A 19,824-nucleotide genomic window follows, 5' to 3' on the forward strand; every position below is an offset into this window, starting at 1 on the left:
TAAAAGGAAAAAAAAACCTAGTCTTATATACGGTAAATATTCTCAGCACTTTTCTTTCTTATGGATGTGGCAGCTGTTTTAAAGTAGTAACAACCCTGTTATATGGTGGTTTTCTATATTGGGCTAAGAGGCATGGTTTAGCTTGGCAAATGTATATGTAAGAACTTGAGACTGACTTTGAAACACCACTGAGCACAACCATTGGTGTTTAATAATAATGATAATAATAATAATAATAATAATAATAATAATAATAATAATAATAATTTATAATTTATACCCCACCCATCTAGCTGGGTTTCAACAGCCACTCCTATGCAAGTGTTCCGCTTATCTATTCTTTATGCCTTAAGGTATTTATTTTTACATTTTTGTGGTTATAATTGGAGATTATTTAGTTGCACAGTGTTGGAGGGGGCTTCCCCCCCCCATATATTTTATTTCCCAGCTTGCCAGGAGTGGAAATGAACACACCCGGAATCAGAGCCTCATCCGCCTGACCCAACCTTCAGATCTCCTACGCATCCATCTCTATTTATAATTGTTTAATTCACATTGAAATAGAAAGTAAAGCTTTGAATCAAACTGAGGGGCCTGGGCAATGTTTCATTCCAAAAAGAGTTAGTTTTTATGCCCCAAGCTGTGCAGTATCTGCAATATTCTCTTGGTCTGAAAAAGTACCGTTTCTACTGTTGTTTCATTCATATACTTCATTAATAGCAGAGCTCTGCACGGTCACCAGTTCAAAGAGCTTCTTTGAAAACCTTAAAGCAGCATCTGGAGATTTCGTTTACTGCTACAAAGTGTGCTGACTAAGCAGGGAAGATACATTGAAGAAGTGCTTCTATGCAGGAAGGGAGGAGGTTAAACTTCTTGGAGACCAAAGGGAAGGCTTTACCTAATCTGAGTGTTCCCCAGTGGCTCAATGAGCGTACTTTCCTTGTTGGGACGTGGGTGGCGCTGTGGTCTAAACCACTGAGCCTCTTGGGCTTGCCGATCAGAAGGTCAGCAGTTCGAATCCCCGTGACAGAGTAAGCTCCCGTTGCTCTGTACCAGCTCCTGCCAACCCTAGCAGTTCAAAAGCGAGTAGATAAATAGGAAGGTAAATGGCGTTTCCATGTGCTCTGGTTTCCATCACGGTGTCCCATTGTGCCAGAAGCGGTTTAGTCATGCTGGCCACGTGACCTGGAAAGATGTCTGTGGACAAACGCCGGCTCCCTTGGCCTGAAAGCGAGATGAGCGCCGCAATCCCACAGTCACCTTTGACTGGACTTAACTGTCCAGGGGTCCTTTAAAGGTAAAGATAAAGGGACCCCTGACCATTAGGTCCAGTCGTGACCGACTCTGGGGTTGTGCCGCTCATCTCGCTTTACTGGCCAAGGGAACCAGCATACAGCTTCCGGGTCATGTGGCCAGCATGACTAAGCCGCTTCTGGCGAACCAGAGAAGTACACGGAAACGTTGTTTACCTTCCCGCCGGTAAGCGGTCCCTATTTATCTAGTTGCACCCGGGGGTGCTTTCGAACTGCTAGGTTGGCAGGCGCTGGGACCGAGCAACGGGAGCGCACCCCGCCGCGGGGATTCGAACCTCTGACCTTTCGATCGGCAAGCCCTAGGCACTGAGGCTTTTCCCCACAGCGCCACCCGCGTCCCACCTTTACCTTATTACCACTGGTCATCTTTCAGATCTCAATTTGAAGCCTCAAAGGGGGGCAGGAACCACCTGCACTGTGACTGCCACAATAGATACTGTATAAATTCTTATGGGGTGGCTAAAGCTTTTCCAGAGACACTTACACTTGCTGAGCAGGGCGGGGAAACCAAACCCTCTGCAATATGTTTAGTGCATGTTTTAAAGACCTTACAAATGCAAATTAGACCCCTTTGAAAAGCTTTTCGGTTTCAAAGTGTACCACCTGATACTCAATCTGAGCTGTTAAAATTACAGAGTAACACAGTGGTACCTTGATTCTCAAACGCCTTGGTTCCCAAATGCCAAAAGCCCAGAAGTAAGTGTTCCGGTTTTCAAATGTTTTTCGGAAGCTGAACATCCGATGTGGCTGTCGGCTGTTGTTTCCGGGGTGCCTGCACCAATCGGAAGCTGCACCTTGGTTTTTGAACATTTCGGAAGTCAAACGGACTTCCAGAACAGATTAAGTTTGGAGCTTTTGTTTTTGCTGTTTATTTTGCGTTTTTGTTTTTGAGGCTTCTTCAGTTAATTTGTTTTTGTGGCTGTGTGAAACCCAGTTCACCTACTGATTGATTGATTGATTGACTGTGGAAATGGATAAAAGCCCCCCAGCCAAACAATGACTATCATCAGTGCAAGTAAGGAAAAAATTAAATTTTAATTTTTATCATCTACAATACTGTCTTATTTACTTTACAGTACAGCACATTGATTGTTGCTTTCATTTTATGGATCAATGGTCTCATTAGATAGTAAAATCCATGTTAAATTGCTGTTTTAGGGGTTGTTTCTAAAAGTCAGGAACGGATTAATCCGTTTTGCATTACTTTCTATGGGAAAGCGCGCCTTGGTTTTGGAACGCTTTGGTTTTGGAACAGACTTCCGAAACAGATTAAGTTTGGGAACGAAGGTACCACTGTACTGGCCAAAAAGAAGGTGGTGTTTTAATATGGCTTGGGTCTTTTAAGTATGGAACCGAATTCATTCTACCATCATGTAATTCGTGCACATGTTGTCCCTGAAATTGCTTGACATTCAGTGACTTAATAAACAAGATAGCCTTAATGTGCCATTTTTTTCAGCTGCAGATCATCAGCTTTCCAAAGACACGCACTTTTCCCAACTTCACATTTTATGTCCAGCTACACACAAAACAGCAATAACAGACATAGAGCATTTCCCCTGGGAAATTTGGTCAAAACAGGCAGCGCTTCTCCCACAGAGCAAGGAAGCTCCTAGCCAAAGACAGTCGCCCTACACTGACACCCAGTGGCGAAAAAAAGGAACTGTGCCTCAAAACTTCTGTTAGATTTCTGTTTTGGTCAAGGGGAAGACTAAGCAGAGCAGCCAAAACACTTTTTATAAAATTGGTAAGAGCAGGGGGTTCAGCATTCCCAGATATTAAAACTAAACACAGTACTACATCACATGATAAATTGGTTTATCCACGAAAAACTCCAGTAATGCAACCAGGCAACAGTACTTGGCTTGTTTATGAGCTTAATAGCGCTTACTTTATATTCTGTTTTGTTAATGCTGCTAACGTTGTTTTATAGATTACAAATGCTGTATCGAATTGTTAATCAGATAATGTGGCATTTGTTTATCTTCTTCTTGTTGCCTCGTTAACAGTGTTTTATAGATTGCAATTGTTTCAACGACAATTTGTCAATCATTCTATATGATTTAGGCTGTGTTTGTGATGTTCCATTATGTGCTACTGTGCTATTGTTGTTTATTGTTTGCAAGCCGCTTTGGGGTTCATTTGGATGAAAAATGGCATAGAAATATAATAAATCAAAATTAAATCAAATGGAAAATGCCCGGCAGTGTTTTCCTGCACAGTAAGGGACAGGTGGGACAGGTCCCCAACCTGACACAAAGGGAACGTCCCAGGGTGGGTTACAGCATTAAAACAGAATATTAGAAAATATGCAAAGCAATTTATAATCATAAAAACAAGATTAGTCCTAAATACATACATGTTCATTCATAATTTTCTTGGTATGCTGGTTTTCAACACGCAAAAAAAAAAAAGCTAAAGGGGGCATAAAAAAAGAAACAAACAAAGGAATACATTACAAGAAACAAAAACAAACAAAAAAAGGAATCAATTTCAAAATCAACCATCACAAGAATAGCTTCAGCTCAGGGGCTCATAAAGATTTGCTTTCCAGAGCAATTGTGTTATTGCAGCAACGGCTGCTATTGTGGGATGCAGGAAACTCAACAACTTCTACAGAAGAGAGAGAATGAAGAAACTTAGAACAATCGCTTGGAAACTCCCTGAAATTACTTTAGTTTAATTTTCCAGAGAATTTACTCCTTTGACCCAGAAGGCTCTTTGACCTACGGGGGTTCCTTGGGCGTGCTTAGCAATGCAACCAGGCTGAGGTTAAACACTTGCAACAGCAACAGCAAAACCTTTGTACTTGCCAACTACATGGTTGGCCAGTTTACAGAGCAGTAGGTCAAGAATGTGGTGGAAATGTGAATAAACGTCTATTATTATTATTATTATTATTATTATTATTATTATTATTGATCTCATTTATTGGTGGCTTTTTACAATCTCAGTGACTTGACAAACAAACGAAACGCAGTATATGAAAAAAAGATTAAGAGGAGAGAAAAATTAAAGCGCCAAAAATACAATATACACAAATGCACAGTAAAATAAGGATCTAGTCCTAGCCACCCATCTAAAAAATGAGCACCACCACAGGAGGCAGCATTATTAATTAACAAAAGACCTGGATAAACAGGAAAAAGCTTAGCCTGGTACCTAAAAGCTGCCAGAGATGGTGCTAGGTGTTTCCCTAGAAAGAACATAGGCAAGGGGGCCAACACTGACAAGACCCTTCTTGCCTGACCAAGACCCCTGCGTTCCCCGCAAGTGGGAAACGCAGAGAAGGGCTGATTCATATGTGGAGAGTCCAGTCGGCACTTTGGGGCAAATACAATATTACACCTGGACTTGCACGTATTACACCTGTGCTGGGCACAGAGGAATGGTGGGAGGCACCAGCTAGGGAAGAAGGCTCTGAGCCAGGGGACTGGTGGTGAGATGGTGATGAGTGGTCAGAGGGAGAAGAGGAGGCAGACTGGGAGGAGGAGGTGTCGGAAACTGGAGAGGCAACAGGGTTATGTGAGCAGGAAGAGGCTGTGGCAGAGAGCAGTCCAGAATCAGAGGCTGGAGAGGAGGGGGACCAGGAGACAGAGATGAGGTGGGCTGCTGAAGAAACCAGGGAGTCTTCCTTTCCTGCTGCGACCAGCTCCTCTCCTCCCTGGTCTCCCATAGAGGAATGAAGAGGGCAGAGCAAAGAGAGACTAGACAGAGCCTCAGCTTGCTGCTGCTGTGGAAGAACCAGGGAGAGGAGGAGTCTTAGAGAGTGGTGGGAAGGCGAGGACCTCCAGTCCTTGCAACTGCCTCATTGGGGCCAGACCTACAGAGAAGAGTTGCTGTGATACTAGGCCTGAGCTGTTTTGGTTTCTTTGAATAAAGAGTGAACTTCCCTGGTACCTGTGTTTTTTTTATTGCTGACCTACTCCAGACTCCGGCTCCTGACATCAAGTGCCGTTAAACTAACTGAACAGTGCAATGCAGTAGAAATGGGAACCAGTTTTAATCATTTTATTCAAAAATGAATAAAACATATAATAATAAGTACTGGAGATGCAAGATACAAAAAGGAACCTTCTACCATATGTGGTGGACATGCCCCGAAATTGGGAAATTTTGGAGCATGATCCACGAAGAAATAAAGAAAATATTAAGAATATCATATAGTAAAACGCCAGAGGCATTCCTTTTAGGGATTTTAAATGACAATATTCCAAAAGACAAAACTAATTTTTTCTTATACGCAATGTCTGCAGCAAGAATCCTGCTGGATAAGTACTGGAAAAGGAATCAGTTACCCAGTAGGAGAGAGTGGCTATGTAAGCTCTCAGAATACTTAGAATTAGCCAAATTGACAGATATAATAAGACAAAAACCAAAAAGTGAAGTAAAAAAAGAATGGGAGTGCCTAAATGAATACCTCAAAAGCCAAGGTTCAAGGGCAGAAATCTGGCTGAGTCTGGAATAACCTTGTGAAGTGAAAGGATATGAAAGAAGGATTTATATCTAGATGTTAGGATGGAGATGATAAAGAAAACAGGAAAACAGGAAAACAGAATGAGAGATAAAGGAGATGCTGTGGGACTGGTGGAAGTCAATGTCTTGTTGTTGTTTTAGTGTTTATAATATTAACTTGTAAGATATGGATTTGTTTGGGGTTTTTTTGTCTTTTTTGTCTTTTTTAGTTTTCGAATGTTGATTTTTGAGTGTTGTGTATTGCTATCTTTTGATATCTTTCGTGTTGTTGTTGTATGGAAAATACTAATAAAATTCATTTATTTTAAAAAAAAGAAGAAATGGGAACCAGTTACGTAACAAATGAATACACATCAATAGTCATGTTTCAAAAGAAGCAGACCTCAAAAAAAAAGCCTTCACCTGTCTCAAAACGAAGGGTGAGAGTTTCCAAAACGGTACCGAAAAAGAGATCCCCCAAACTTTAAAAAAATGTCTGTTGTTACCCAGTCTTGCTCAGTGAATAACTCCTCTCAGAGAAACACCTGCAGGATTCCTCCTTTGTGAGGAGTCAGGCCTCACCGCTGCTTCACTTTCCTGGTCACCTGCGCCATACAATAGTGAGAAATAATCTGAACGAGGATTGCGCAGTTGATAAGGAGGAAGAGCAAGCCTGCTAGCCAGATGAGCAAGAAAGTGTTTTGCCCTTTGAACTCCAGAAAATAGGCTGGCGCCAGCCACAGACCCTGTCCGAAAAGCCACAGCAGGAGAAGCGTGGCAGCCCGAACCCAGGACATCCTGAGGCGAGGCAAGACAGGTGGAAGGAGGCAAAGGTACCAGAGGAAATACTGGGATGTGCACACTTTGTTGAAGCTTACAAACACCGCTGTCTGCAGGAAGCAGCAGAAGACAAGGTCCTGGTAATAAGCCAAGGATATGACCAGCAGGAGGAGGAGCTGCGGGAGGAAAGCCGCAAGTCCGAGGGGAAAACTCCACTCGCTTTCCGCCGTCAGGTACAGCATGTAAAAGTAAGGCGAGAAGTTGTGGCGGATGTCTCGGCGCGTCAGGTGGTAGAGGTAGGTGTGCTCCAGAAACTCCCAGCCGTAACGGAGGTAAAACGCGAGGCCTAGGGCTGCAAACATGGAACTGGCCACCGTCCCGAAAACCAGGACGTCGCGGCTGGACAGCAGCCTTAAGAGAGGCCGCAGAAAGTCGCCGGCGAGTGAGAGCTTCCGCTTCGAAACGTCTGCTTCTCTTCGCTCGGGGTTCCTGCAGCTTTGCAGATGGAGGGCTAACGGCAACGCATAGGTTGCTGGGTAAATCTTCATATGTACGGAGAGGCCGTAAAGGACGGCCGCCATCACCAAGTGCCTCTTCTCCACGTAGTACATGGTGCCAAGGACCAGGCTTGCGATGAGAGATTCCGCATTCCCCCGGCTGGACACGGCCATTGGCAGGGGGTTGAGGAGCCAGAAAGCGCAGAAGCCACAAGCCTCCCTGTCTCCCAGGCCTCTGAGAAGCAGGATCTCGTAGATGAGGTAAGCGGCAACCATATCCCCAGCGACAAAAAGGATCTTTCCATACAGATCAGTCAAGTGAATGTTTGGGGTCAAGATCCAGGCCAGCAGCGGAGTGTAACGGTAAGTGGCTCTCAGGTAGGGAGATTTCCCTTCCGTGACGTACTTGGCGCCGTCGGTGAAGACCTGATAGTCGATGTCCGTATATTTCACCAGCATCGTCCTGTCCTGATAAACTCCGTAGAAAACAAGAGCCAGCCTGATGGCGAAAGCAGCGCTGAATAGGAGTTCTTTCCTGAGGAATCCGGAAAGGATTCGTTTCCTGAATGTCTGATGTGGCGCCATATTTGGGTCTCTTTGAGAGGGGGCGTTAAAACAAGAAGCGGATCCCATCCTTCACGGCCACTCCTGCCTTGCTGTCGACTTCTTCAGATGCAAATCAAATCAAAAGAGCTCTGCATAAGTAGCAAACAACCCTGTTTAAGAGACAGTAAGAGGCAGAGAAAGGTCAGTTGGTATTAGCATTTTGCAAGGGCCTAGCTATTTTACCTAGTGCTTGGGGAACCCTTTGGCCTGCCGGCCATGCTTCTTTGTTTATTCCAGGGGTCTGCAACCCGCGGCTCCGGAGCTGCATGTGGCTCTTTTACACCTTTGCCGCGGCTCCGGGACGGATACTAGCGAGGGGAGGAGGCGCATTGTGCGCCCCGACACTCCCCACTGTGGCGGGTGCTGTACTGGCTGTGACGTCGCATGGGGGCGGTGCGTGCGTTAGTCACGCACCGTCCCGACATCACCTTCCCGCCCGCTGTCAGATCGGACATTAAGGTAAGAAATAATATATGCAGTGTTATATTTGTTTTAAATGTCGCAATGGTTTTGCGGCTCCCAGTTGTTGTTTTTCTTCGGAAACGGGTCCAAGTGGCTCTTTTTGTCTTAAAGGTTGCAGACCTCTGGTTTATTCAATTTGCATCTCACCCAAAGTAGTCCATATTATATATGATCATATTGTACCAAAGACACCATATTAGCGAAACTTGAGTGATACTTGTAAACACAACAAGTAGATGGAGTAGATGGGAACGATATTAAAGAAAATAAAAATGTGCGAAGGAAACAGCGACAGTATAAACAGTACAATGAGAACGATTGGAAGACTCGTTTTGTCAGAAGTCTTTTTTATTTAAGTGTTTATTTAAGTATTAGGAAGATTAAGTTTTTATGCATGTAAATCTGCTTTTTCTTCTTTCTTTTTTCTGTATTTTCTTCTTTTCTTTTTTCTTAATTCTTTTTTCTTTAATTTTCTTTTTGTAGTCTGAGATTGTAAATTCTTTGTATATGTATGTAGTTTAAATTAATGAAGATTATTTAAAAAAAAACAAAGTATCCCAGAGTGGCACACATCAAAATGTCAAAACGATACAATTTAAAATAAGGTGGAAAGCCTATTAAAAGCAATTAAAAACTACCCAAAACATATTTGCAAACATTGGCAAGGGTTCAAAATTGGGCCACAAAGCAGATTTCTCCAGGCTGACCAACATCACAGTTTTTAAGGAAGGGTGAAAAGCAAATTTAAAAGAATAATAATACAAACAGCTCCCCACTAGCACATGATCTGCTTGTGTGTGACTGAGCACCCCACAGTGCTGGAAACCCAGAAGTGGAACCTAGAAGTGGGGAGTATCTGGGAGAGGCCTCGCAAGGAGGCCCTTTGGGCTCTGCGGAGGGTCCACTTCCCTTTCTGGGTTCCCTGTGCCGCATGTGTACGCAGTTGCACAGAAGTACATCATGTGCGAGTGGGGAGTTACCTGTACAGTGGACACTCAGGTTGTGAACGTGATCCGTGCGGGAGACACGTTCGCAACCCACAGCATTCACAACCCATAGTGTTGCGTCTCCACACATGCGGGTTGCGATTCAGAGCTTCTGAGCATGCACAAAGTGCGATTTAGTGCTTCTGTGCATGCGCGAGCGCCGAAACATGGAAGTAACCTGTTCCGGTACTTCTGGGTTCGGCACGGTTCGCAACCCGAAAACGCGCAGCCCGAAGCGTCTAGGTAAAGGTAAAGGGACCCCTGATCATTAGGTCCAGTCGTGAGCAACTCTGGGGTTGCGGCACTCATCTTGCTTTACTGGCCAAGGGAGCCGGCGTACAGCTTCCGGGTCATGTGGCCAGCATGACTAAGCCGCTTCTGGCGAACCAGAGCAGCGCACGGAAACGCCGTTTACCTTCCCGCCAGAGTAGTACCTATTTACCTACTTGCACTTTGATGTGCTTTCAAACTGCTAGGTTGGCAGGAGCAGGGACCAAGCAAGAGGAGTTCACCCTGTTGCGGGGATTCGAACCGCTGACCTTCTGATCGGCAAGTCCTGTGCTCGGTGGTTTAACCCACAGCGCCACCTGCGTCATAACCTGAGCTATGACTGTACAATTAAAGCAGAAGCCTGGCTTTTGATTAGTGGAGCTTCCTTGTCTTGTTTTGTAAGCCGCTTGGGAAACACAGCCAGAAGCAGGGAAACTAGGAATCTGAGAGAACGGTGTAGAAGGTACATAATGCAATTTGATAGGTGGTGCTAAGCGGGTCTCGTCTTGTGAGCTGCCTGGGCAGGGATGCCATTTCCCCCTACCTGTTACGTGCAAGAACAGGTTGGGAAACCTCTGTCGGCCTGAGGGCCAGATTACTTAAGTGGAAACCTCTCGGAGGCTGTATTTCGACAGCGGGCCGGACCAGACATGCAGAACCATAAACACGATCAGGCACACATTTCTAACGCATAACCTTAGAACAGAAGAGGGCACATTCCCAACACACACACACTCCTAACTCACACTTTTAACTCAAAAAATCAGAGGCACAGTTCTACTCACATCCTTCGGGCATGCGTGCATGCACAGAGAATGAGGTACGCATTCCAAACTCACACCTTTTGTGCGCACACATGGGGGGGGGGGGAAATCAGACACAGAGTTCTAACACACAGCCTGCATGCATGCACACAAACAAATGAGGAGACACACCCTCTCAAGTCACCTTTAGCATACACTCACAAAGAGTCAGAGCCACACAATACACTGAGAGAGGAGAATCTGCATGGAAAGAACAGCTAGACTGGTGAGTGGGAGCAGCCCCAAAACCACATAACACCGGTCTTGAAAGACCTACATTGGCTCCCAGTACGTTTCCAGGCACAATTCAAAGTGCTGGTACTGACCTAGAAAGCCCTCAACGGCCTCGGTCCAGTATACCTGAAGGAGTGTCTCCACCCCTATCTTTCTATCCGGACACTGAGGTCCAGCGTAGAGGGCCTTCTGGTGGTTCCCTCATTGTGAGAAGTGAGGTTACAGGGAACCAGACAGAGGGCCTTCTCGGTAGTGGCGCCCACCCTGTGGAACACCCTCCCTTCAGATGTGAAGGAAATAAGCTGCTATCCTATCTTTAAAAGACATCTGAAGGCAGCCCAGTTTAGGGAAGCTTTTAATGTTTGATGCATTACTGTATTTTAATATTTTGTTGGAAACCGCCCAGAGTGGATAGGGAAGCCCAGCCAGATGGGCGGGGTATAAATAATAAATTGTTGTTGCTGTTGTTATATAAATGGTAAAATAAGACCCAAGCAAAGAACAGGAAAGACGGAGTATTGAATGGATTGGGAGTGGGAATAAATTGGGAGGCGAGGCCCAGGGTGGGGTAGAAAGGAGGGTCTCATCACTTGGGAGCAGAGGGGGAGGGGTGGGACTCTCCCTCTGCTGCTGAAAGAGAAGGATCTGCTTGAGAATAACTAGAGGGCTGTCCCTGCTGTTGCAGAGTTGCAGTAGCAACAGTGACACAGAGCAGAGAATCAGGAAGAATTTGAAAAAAACGGATGGCAAGGAAAGGAAGGAAGGAGCCGCGGCTGTCACTGTGCAGAAGCAGATCGCGCACAAAAAATGATTGACAGAAACCCACTCTTAACGATGACTAAACTTCTGCATTAGAGGTTTTTTTAAGCAGAGGTTCGGTGGCCACCTGTCATCAGTGGCGTAGCGTGGGGGGTGCAGGGGGGGCCGGCCGCACCGGGCGCAACATCTGGGGGTTAGGGTTAGGGGGCGCAAATCCACGGGTTAGGGGGCGCAAATCCACGGGTTAGGGGGCGCAAATTACTTGCCTTGCCCCGGGTGCTGACAACCCACGCTACGCCACTGCCTGTCATGGATTCCTGCACTCTCGGGGTCCCTTCCAATTCTACAGTTCTATGGCTCTATGCATACCCTATTCCATACCCTCCAACATTTCTCCAATGAAAATAGGGGCATCATACCAATTGTCCGTATAGTTAAAGCTATGGTTTTCCCAGTAGTGATGTATGGAAGTGAGAGCTGGACCATAAAGAAGGCTGGTCGCCGAAGAATTGATGCTTTTGAATTCTGGTGCTGGAGGAGACTCTTGAGAGTCCCATGGACTGCAAGAAGATCAAACCTCTCCATTCTGAAGGAAATTAGCCCTGAGTGCTCACTGGAAGGACAGATCCTGAAGCTGAGGCTCCAGTACTTTGGCCACCTCATGAGAAGAGAAGACGCCCTGGAAAAGACCCTGATGTTGGGAAAGATGGAGGGCACAAGGAGAAGGGGACGACAGAGGACGAGATGGTTGGACAGTGTTCTCAAAGCTACCAGCATGAGTTTGACCAAACTGCGGGAGGCAGTGGAAGACAGAAGTGCCTGGCGTGCTCTGGTCCATGGGGTCGCAAAGAGTCGGACACGACAAAACGACAACAACCACCACTGAGCTGCGTGCATTTCACGTGCCCACCTTTATATTTATGTGCATTTAGCCCGGATATGACCATTTCTTCAAGGAAGGAGAGGGAGCAGAAGTAAATAATGGGGAGGAACAGCGAGCAGGGCAGGAGTAGGACCTTTGCAGGAAACGGTACCTGTCAGGGTGACTCCGCCGCGCAGGTTGCTCCGGGGAAGGAGGTCCGCGAAGCTGCTTTGCAGCATTTGGAAAGCAAATCTCCTCGCTTGCAGGAAGCAGGGGCTGCTTGGGGAAGCGCATGCGCATTTGCGGAACTGAAGCCCCAGCCTCTGCCCTTCCTCGTCCTGCTTCTCCAGGAGAGCGAGAGCGGATGGGAAGCGGGCAGGAGAAGCAAAGTGAGGGCAGCGCCAGGGCTACATGGTGCTGCACGGCGCATGCTCATCGCTGCGAAGGTAGGGGTTTGTTTTATTCTTGGGTAGAAGGGACGTGTTTCTATGCCGCTTTTCATTCAGACGACTCTCAAAGCCGCTCACGAGCAATAAATATCAATGCGGTAATAGAGCATCGCAAATGCAGCCCAAATCACACGAAACAACAAATCATCCATAAAACAGTTGCAGCCTAAAAATCAGCAAAAACAACGGCCGTAAAAGTCGTCACATGTGATGAACATGTCACATGTATAGCATTGGTGGTTCAGTGGTAGAATTCTCGCCTGCCACGCGGGAGGCCCGGGTTCGATTCCCGGCCAATGCAACTTGACTTTTGGGTTTAATTTTAAGATGCGGGTGGCGCTGTGGGTTAAACCACTGAGCCTCTTGGGCTTGCCAATCAGATCAGAAGGTTGGCGGTTCGAATCCCCGCGACGGGGTGAGCTCCTGTTGCTCAGTCCCAGCTCCTGTCAACCTAGCAGTTCAAAAGCACGTCAAAGTGCAAGTAGATAAAAAGGTACCACTCTGGCGGGAAGGTAAATGGCATTTCTGTGTGCTACTCTGGTTTCACCAGAAGTGGTTTAGTCATGCTGGCCACATGACCCAGAAGCTGTACGCTGGCTCCCTTGGCCAATATAGCGAGATGTCATCCGTAACTGGACCTAATGGTCAGGGGTCCCTTTACCTTTACTTTATTGCATTTATAATCTGAAATAATAATAACATCAAAAAAATAGTAGCTAAAAAGATAAGCATTGTTGTTATTAAGCACGTGTTCTGTGTTGTTGATGTTTTAATTCACATATTGTAGGGTCCAGCTCTGGTGTTGCAAACAGCCAAGTCAAGAGCAGAAAAAGGTGGGCATGTATGCAGGAGGGGCGACCCACTCACCCACCCACCCCTTTTATTGCAATGGCACAGTTATAGAGGCAGGATGGCCATTTATTATTATTATTATTATTATTATTATTATTATTATTATTATTGGTTTTCTTGATTTACAAAAGTGTGTGCAGTGTCTCTCTCTCGTATTTTTTAGCCCATGTAACATTTTTACAAATGAAATCAGTTTCATTTGTTGAGACATTAGAAAATGGGGAAATAGGTGGAGGGGGGGAAAGATGGGTGGAGGTGAGGTCGGGTGGCGATGTTTCTATTTTACTTACTATATGTAGGGTTTGGTGTCAGCGTTGCTTGTGCAGGTTCTTTGCTGCTCTTGCCTCTTACCACCTGGCCCGGGGTGGGGCTTGAAGCCTCACAAGGACTGCTGCGTTCTGCTGCCCAGGAGGACTCTCCTGTGTGAGTGTCTGAGGGCCCTGCCCTTGCCGCTTACCACCTGGCCTGGGGCGGGGCCTGAAGCCTCACAAGGACTGCTGCGTTCTGCTGCCCAGGAGGACTCTCCTGTGTGAGTGTGTGAGGGCCCTGCCCTTGCCGCTTACCACCTGGCCTGGGGCGGGGCCTGAAGCCTCACAAGGACTGCTGCGTTCTGCTGCCCAGGAGGACTCTCCTGTGTGAGTGTCTGAGGGCCCTGCTCTTGCCCCTTACCACCTGGCCAGGGGCGGGGCCTGAAGCCTCACAAGGACTGCTGCGTTCTGCTGCCCAGGAGGACTCTCCTGTGTGAGTGTCTGAGGGCCCTGCCCTTGCCGCTTACCACCTGGCCTGGGGCGGGGCCTGAAGCCTCACAAGGACTGCTGCGTTCTGCTGCCCAGGAGGACTCTCCTGTGTGAGTGTCTGAGGGCCCTGCCCTTGCCGCTTACCACCTGGCCTGGGGCGGGGCCTGAAGCCTCACAAGGACTGCTGCGTTCTGCTGCCCAGGAGGACTCTCCTGTGTGAGTGTCTGAGGGCCCTGCCCTTGCCGCTTACCACCTGGCCTGGGGCGGGGCCTGAAGCCTCACAAGGACTGCTGCGTTCTGCTGCCCAGGAGGACTCTCCTGTGTGAGTGTCTGAGGGCCCTGCCCTTGCCGCTTACCACCTGGCCTGGGGCGGGGCCTGAAGCCTCACAAGGACTGCTGCGTTCTGCTGCCCAGGAGGACTCTCCTGTGTGAGTGTCTGAGGGCCCTGCCCTTGCCGCTTACCACCTGGCCTGGGGCGGGGCCTGAAGCCTCACAAGGACTGCTGCGTTCTGCTGCCCAGGAGGACTCTCCTGTGTGAGTGTCTGAGGGCCCTGCCCTTGCCGCTTACCACCTGGCTTGGGGAGGGGCCTGAAGCCTCACAAGGACTGCTGCGTTCTGCTGCCCAGGAGGACTCTCCTGTGTGAGTGTCTGAGGGCCCTGCCCTTGCCGCTTACCACCTGGCCTGGGGCGGGGCCTGAAGCCTCACAAGGACTGCTGCGTTCTGCTGCCCAGGAGGACTCTCCTGTGTGAGTGTCTGAGGGCCCTGCCCTTGCCGCTTACCACCTGGCCTGGGGCGGGGCCTGAAGCCTCACAAGGACTGCTGCGTTCTGCTGCCCAGGAGGACTCTCCTGTGTGAGTGTCTGAGGGCCCTGCCCTTGCCGCTTACCACCTGGCCTGGGGCGGGGCCTGAAGCCTCACAAGGACTGCTGCGTTCTGCTGCCCAGGAGGACTCTCCTGTGTGAGTGTCTGAGGGCCCTGCCCTTGCCGCTTACCACCTGGCCTGGGGCGGGGCCTGAAGCCTCACAAGGACTGCTGCGTTCTGCTGCCCAGGAGGACTCTCCTGTGTGAGTGTCTGGGGGCCCTGCCCTTGCCGCTTACCACCTGGCCTGGGGCGGGGCCTGAAGCCTCACAAGGACTGCTGCGTTCTGCTGCCCAGGAGGACTCTCCTGTGTGAGTGTCTGAGGGCCCTGCTCTTGCCACTTACCACCTGGCCAGGGGCGGGGCCTGACGGGCCTCACTAGGACAGTTGCTGTTACTGCTGGAGGGGTGCAGAGTGCTTTTAAAATGTGGGGGGTGGGGGTGGGATGGATGTTTATTGGGCCTGGGAATTTGTTTGATTTTATGTTTTTGTAATTTTTACTGTTTTTTGTTTGTATTGTTTTATTGGTGTGTTTTTTAAGGTGTTATTTTGTTCTTAAGGGGAGGGGTCAGGGCTGCCGGGGAGTGGGTCCCGGCCAACAAAATGGCTGGGGCATGTTCCACAGGGGGGGATGCACTGGGACAACCGATCTCAGTGATCACGGGTAGGAGGAGGAGTTACGCTAAGACCAGACCATGTCATTACAGAGGAGGCAGGTTTAGTCGTTGTCTGAGGACTATCCCTGCCTCCGGGTCTGGTCCTGACCGGATGGATACTAGAATCAGCAAGGGATAGCCACATGACCTGAAGGTGCTGCTGTGCAATGCCAGGTCAATGATTCATAAGACCACTGCCATCCATGACTTGATCATGGATGGAGGACTTGACCTGGCATGTGTGACAGAGACTTGGTTGGATGAGGCAGATGGGCCTGTCCTTGCCGCTGCTTATCCACCAGGTTTCTCTTATGCACAGCAACCCAGGCCTTGTGGGCGGGGAGGGGGGGTTGCAGTGATTTTTAGGAAGTCATTAGTTTGCACCAGGCGTCCTATTGGGAAGACCCAGTTTTCCGAGTGCATGTTCTGGAAGTTGGGCAATAGGGGCAGTACAGGATTCCTTTTGGTGTACTGACCTCCCCGCTGCACCAAGGATTCCCTGCCCGAGCTGCTTCAGGTCGTGGCGGATGTTCTCCTGGAGACACCTAGTTTGGTTGTCCTAGGGGATTTTAACATCCATGCCGACACGACCTTACAAGGGGCTGCTCGGGACTTCGTGGAAAGCATGGCCTCCATGGGGCTGTCCCTGAATAAGTCTGGCCCAACCCATAGCCACGGGCATGCCTTAGACCTGGTGTTCACCTCTATGGATGTTGGTGATCTGACACTAAGTAAAAGCGAAACGAAAGAAGTGCCATGGTCAGATCACTTCCTGGTGCAACTGGACTTCTCTGCGACCCATCCCCTCTGCAGGGAGGTGGGACCAATTCGGATGGTCCACCCCCGCCACTTAATGGATCCAAATGGTTTCCAGAGAGTGGTAGGGGATGCTTTATCCCATGTTGATGGCCTTTAATCCAATTCCCTGGTGGCCCGCTGGAATGTGGAGTTAACCAGGGCTATTGACTGTTTGGCTCCGAAGCATCCTCTCCGATTGCATGGAGCCTGGACAGCCCCGTGGTTTTCCACGGATCTGAGGGCAATGAAACAATCGTTGAGACGGCTAGAGCGCCGGTGGCGGATAACTCATTCCGAATCTGACCGGACACAGGTTAGAGCTCAACGTCGAGCCTACCAAGTGGCGATAGCGACGGCGAAGAAGACTTTCTTCACCGCCCCTATTGCATCTGCAGAAAACAGCAGTAGGAGACTTTTTCAGGTGGTTCACAATTTAGCGGAACCACCTGCGACATCTGGGCCCAGTACGGGCCACATGATCTCCTGCAATGATTTTGCAAAGTTTTTTGCAGATAAAATCGCTCAGATTCGGGAAGAAGTAGACTACACCGTGGGAGCAGGGCCAGGGCGGGAGAGTGCTAGAGTCCTGTCTAGTCAAGTTGCGTGGGATCAATTCCAACCTGTTACCTCCGAGGATGTGGACAGGCTGCTTGGACGAGTGAAGCCAACCACCTGTCTCCTGGATCCTTGCCCATCCTGGCTTATAAAAGCTAGCCGGGAAGGACTGGGCGATGGGCTTCGTGGGGTGGTGAATGCTTCCCTCCGTGAGGGAGCCTTCCCAGACCCGCTGAAAGAGGCGGTTATTAAACCGCTTCTTAAAAAACCATCTTTAGATGCGGCCACAATGGCCAATTATCGCCCAGTCTCAAATCTTCCATTCTTGGGCAAGGTGATTGAGCGAGTGGTTGCTGAACAACTCCAGGCACGCCTGGAAGAAGCGGACCATTTGGATCCCTTCCAGTCGGGATTCAGGCCTCATCATGGGACTGAAACTGCCTTGGTCGCACTGGTTGATGATCTCCGGAGGGCTAGGGACAAAGGTGAGAGCTGTTTCCTAGTTCTGCTGGATCTCTCAGCGGCGTTTGATACCATCGACCATAACATCCTTCTGGACCGTCTTGAGAAGCTGGGAGCTGGGGGCACTGTCATACAGTGGTTCCGCTCCTTCCTCCTGGGCCGTGTCCAGAAAGTGGTGGGGGGGGTGAGTGTTCAGACCCTTGGGCTCTCACTTGTGGGGTGCCTCAGGGTTCTGTCCTCTCCCCCATGCTTTTCAACATTTACATGCAGCCACTGGGAGAGATCATCAGGAGGTTTGGGCTGGGTGTTCATCAGTATGCGGATGATACCCAGCTCTACCTCTCTTTTAAATCAGAACCAGTGAAGGCGGTGAAGGTCCTGTGTGAGTGTCTGGAGGCGGTTGGAGGATGGATGGCGGCTAACGGATTGAGGTTGAATCCTGACAAGACAGAAGTACTGTTTTTGGGGGACAGGAGGCGGGCAGGTGTGGAGGATTCCCTGGTCCTGAATGGGGTAACTGTGCCCCTAAAGGACCAGGTGCGCAGCCTGGGAGTCATTTTGGACTCACAGCTGTCCATGGAGGCACAGGTCAAATCTGTATCCAGGGCAGCTGTTTACCAGCTCCATCTGGTATGTACGCTGAGACCCTATCTGCCTGCAGACTGCCTGCAGAGAGTGGTGCATGCTCTGGTTATCTCCCGCTTGGATTATTGCAATGCGCTCTACGTGGGGCTCCCTTTGAAGGTGACCCGGAAACTACAACTAATCCAGAATGCGGCAGCTAGACTGGTGACTGGGGGCAGCCGCCGAGACCATATAACACCGGTCTTGAAAGACCTACATTGGCTCCCAGTATGTTTCCGAGCACAATTCAAAGTGTTGGTGCTGACCTTTAAAGTCCTAAACGGCCTCGGTCCAGTATATCTGAAGGAGCGTCTCCACCCCCATCGTTCTGCCCGGACACTGAGGTCCAGCTCCAAGGGCCTTCTGGCGGTTCCCTCACTGCGAGAGGCCAAGTTACAGGGAACCAGGCAGAGGGCCTTCTCGGTAGTGGCGCCCGCCCTGTGGAACGCCCTCCCATCAGATGTCAAAGCGATAAACAACTACCTGTGTATCTGAAGAAGTGTGCATGCACACGAAAGCTCATACCAAGAACTAACTTAGTTGGTCTTTAAGGTGCTACTGGAAGGAATTTTTTTATTTTGACTATGGCAGACCAACACGGCTACCTATCTGTAACTGAAACAACTACCCGACATTCAGAAAACATCTGGAGGCAGCCCTGTTCAGGGAAGTTTTTAATATGTGACATTTTAGTGTATTTTTCATCTTTGTTGGAAGCCGCCCAGAGTGGCTGGGGAAACCCAGCCAGATGGGCGGGGTACAAATAATAAATTATTATTATTATTATTATCCTCCATTTAGTCTATATAGAATATTTAAATCTTTCTAACCCTGAAATCCTAGTACGGTTTCTGCAAATTTTTTTGCCAAGTCCTGGGACCCAATCTGTTCCATGGGTCTAGTAATTTGCCTCCAAATTCTGGGAAGTGCATTTCCCCATTAAGAAAGTTTTTGTTTCCATTATTCCATTATCACTAATTGATAAAAAAGCTATCATATTCCAAAAAGGACACCCTGGAATTTCTGACTTATTCCCAGCCATATTTCCATGCTGATTGCCAAAATCACAGCTGAGACTTAGTTAGGAAAAGCATTTGGTTTTATTGAACTGAAGCAAAGAGATCTGAGTTATCTTTGAGAGAAAATAGCTTTCAGAAAACATCTTTTGAGACTCTGGCTTGCAGTACCAAAAAGGCAAATCTTCAATGTACAGTATTTATATCATATACAGAATACAATAAATTAATATCTACATGCAACATACATGAAAGTTACATACACACTGTAAAAATACAATATTTTTCAGCTTATTTTGTTTTTTAAAGTTTTTATACAGATTTTAATTTACATTTTTACACAATTTTTGTAAACTTTTTTTTCCTTTATAAAAATCAGAGCACACCATACATCACCATTCACATCTGCACTTCAGCCTAGACACGTCGGCCACACAATGCTACAAAATCCTAACTTACGCAGCCCCTTCATTTCTACCATGACATTGCTTTTACATTATTATACTACGGAGTAAATTTCTTCTTTTGCTCACTTTGCATATATTTGAAAATATTAAGTAAAGCAACCATAAAAGTCTGTGCTTTAAGAGAAAAGAAAATGGCAAGCAATTAAGTGTCATTACAACCACTTTCATCAACTTCACATTTACCAACACTTCTGCATAATCAAATAGCCTTTCCGCTAACAGCTTTCACTTAAGCATGCAAACGTGTTATGATTAAGAAATTATTTATGACAATGTAAAATACTGGAAAAACGCTACAGGAGTTAGTAGTAAAAGGGAAAGT

General features: G+C 47.9%; 1 protein-coding gene and 1 long non-coding RNA gene across 2 annotated transcripts in view; one reads left to right on the plus strand and one right to left on the minus strand.

The window, feature by feature from the left end:
* Window positions 1–989: 989 nt before the first annotated feature.
* The window catches only part of LOC308594378, a 123,840-nt gene continuing 105,005 nt past the window's right edge, over window positions 990–19,824 (plus strand). Inside the window, exon 1 of the long non-coding RNA XR_014011403.1 lies at window positions 990–1,004. This is a non-coding gene — a long non-coding RNA (uncharacterized lncRNA). The remainder of the gene's footprint in view (window positions 1,005–19,824) is intronic.
* Window positions 2,330–12,327, minus strand: PIGM (phosphatidylinositol glycan anchor biosynthesis class M). Its single transcript, XM_081207184.1, has 2 exons — window positions 12,200–12,327; window positions 2,330–7,761 (listed from the first exon to the last, which is right to left on the minus strand). The coding sequence occupies exon 2, from the start codon at window positions 7,676–7,678 to the stop codon at window positions 6,347–6,349; it is 1,332 nt and encodes a 443-aa protein (XP_081063310.1). The 5' UTR covers window positions 7,679–7,761; window positions 12,200–12,327; the 3' UTR covers window positions 2,330–6,346.

This window comes from Podarcis bocagei (genome assembly GCF_964188305.1).
Source record: "Podarcis bocagei genome assembly, chromosome: 9".
Lineage (NCBI taxonomy): Eukaryota > Metazoa > Chordata > Lepidosauria > Squamata > Lacertidae > Podarcis > Podarcis bocagei.

What these genes read in the sequence shown, in the direction of transcription:
- PIGM (XM_081207184.1), bottom strand. Translation starts at nt 7,678, where the DNA reads ATGGGATCCGCTTCTTGTTTTAACGCCCCCTCTCAAAGAGACCCAAAT.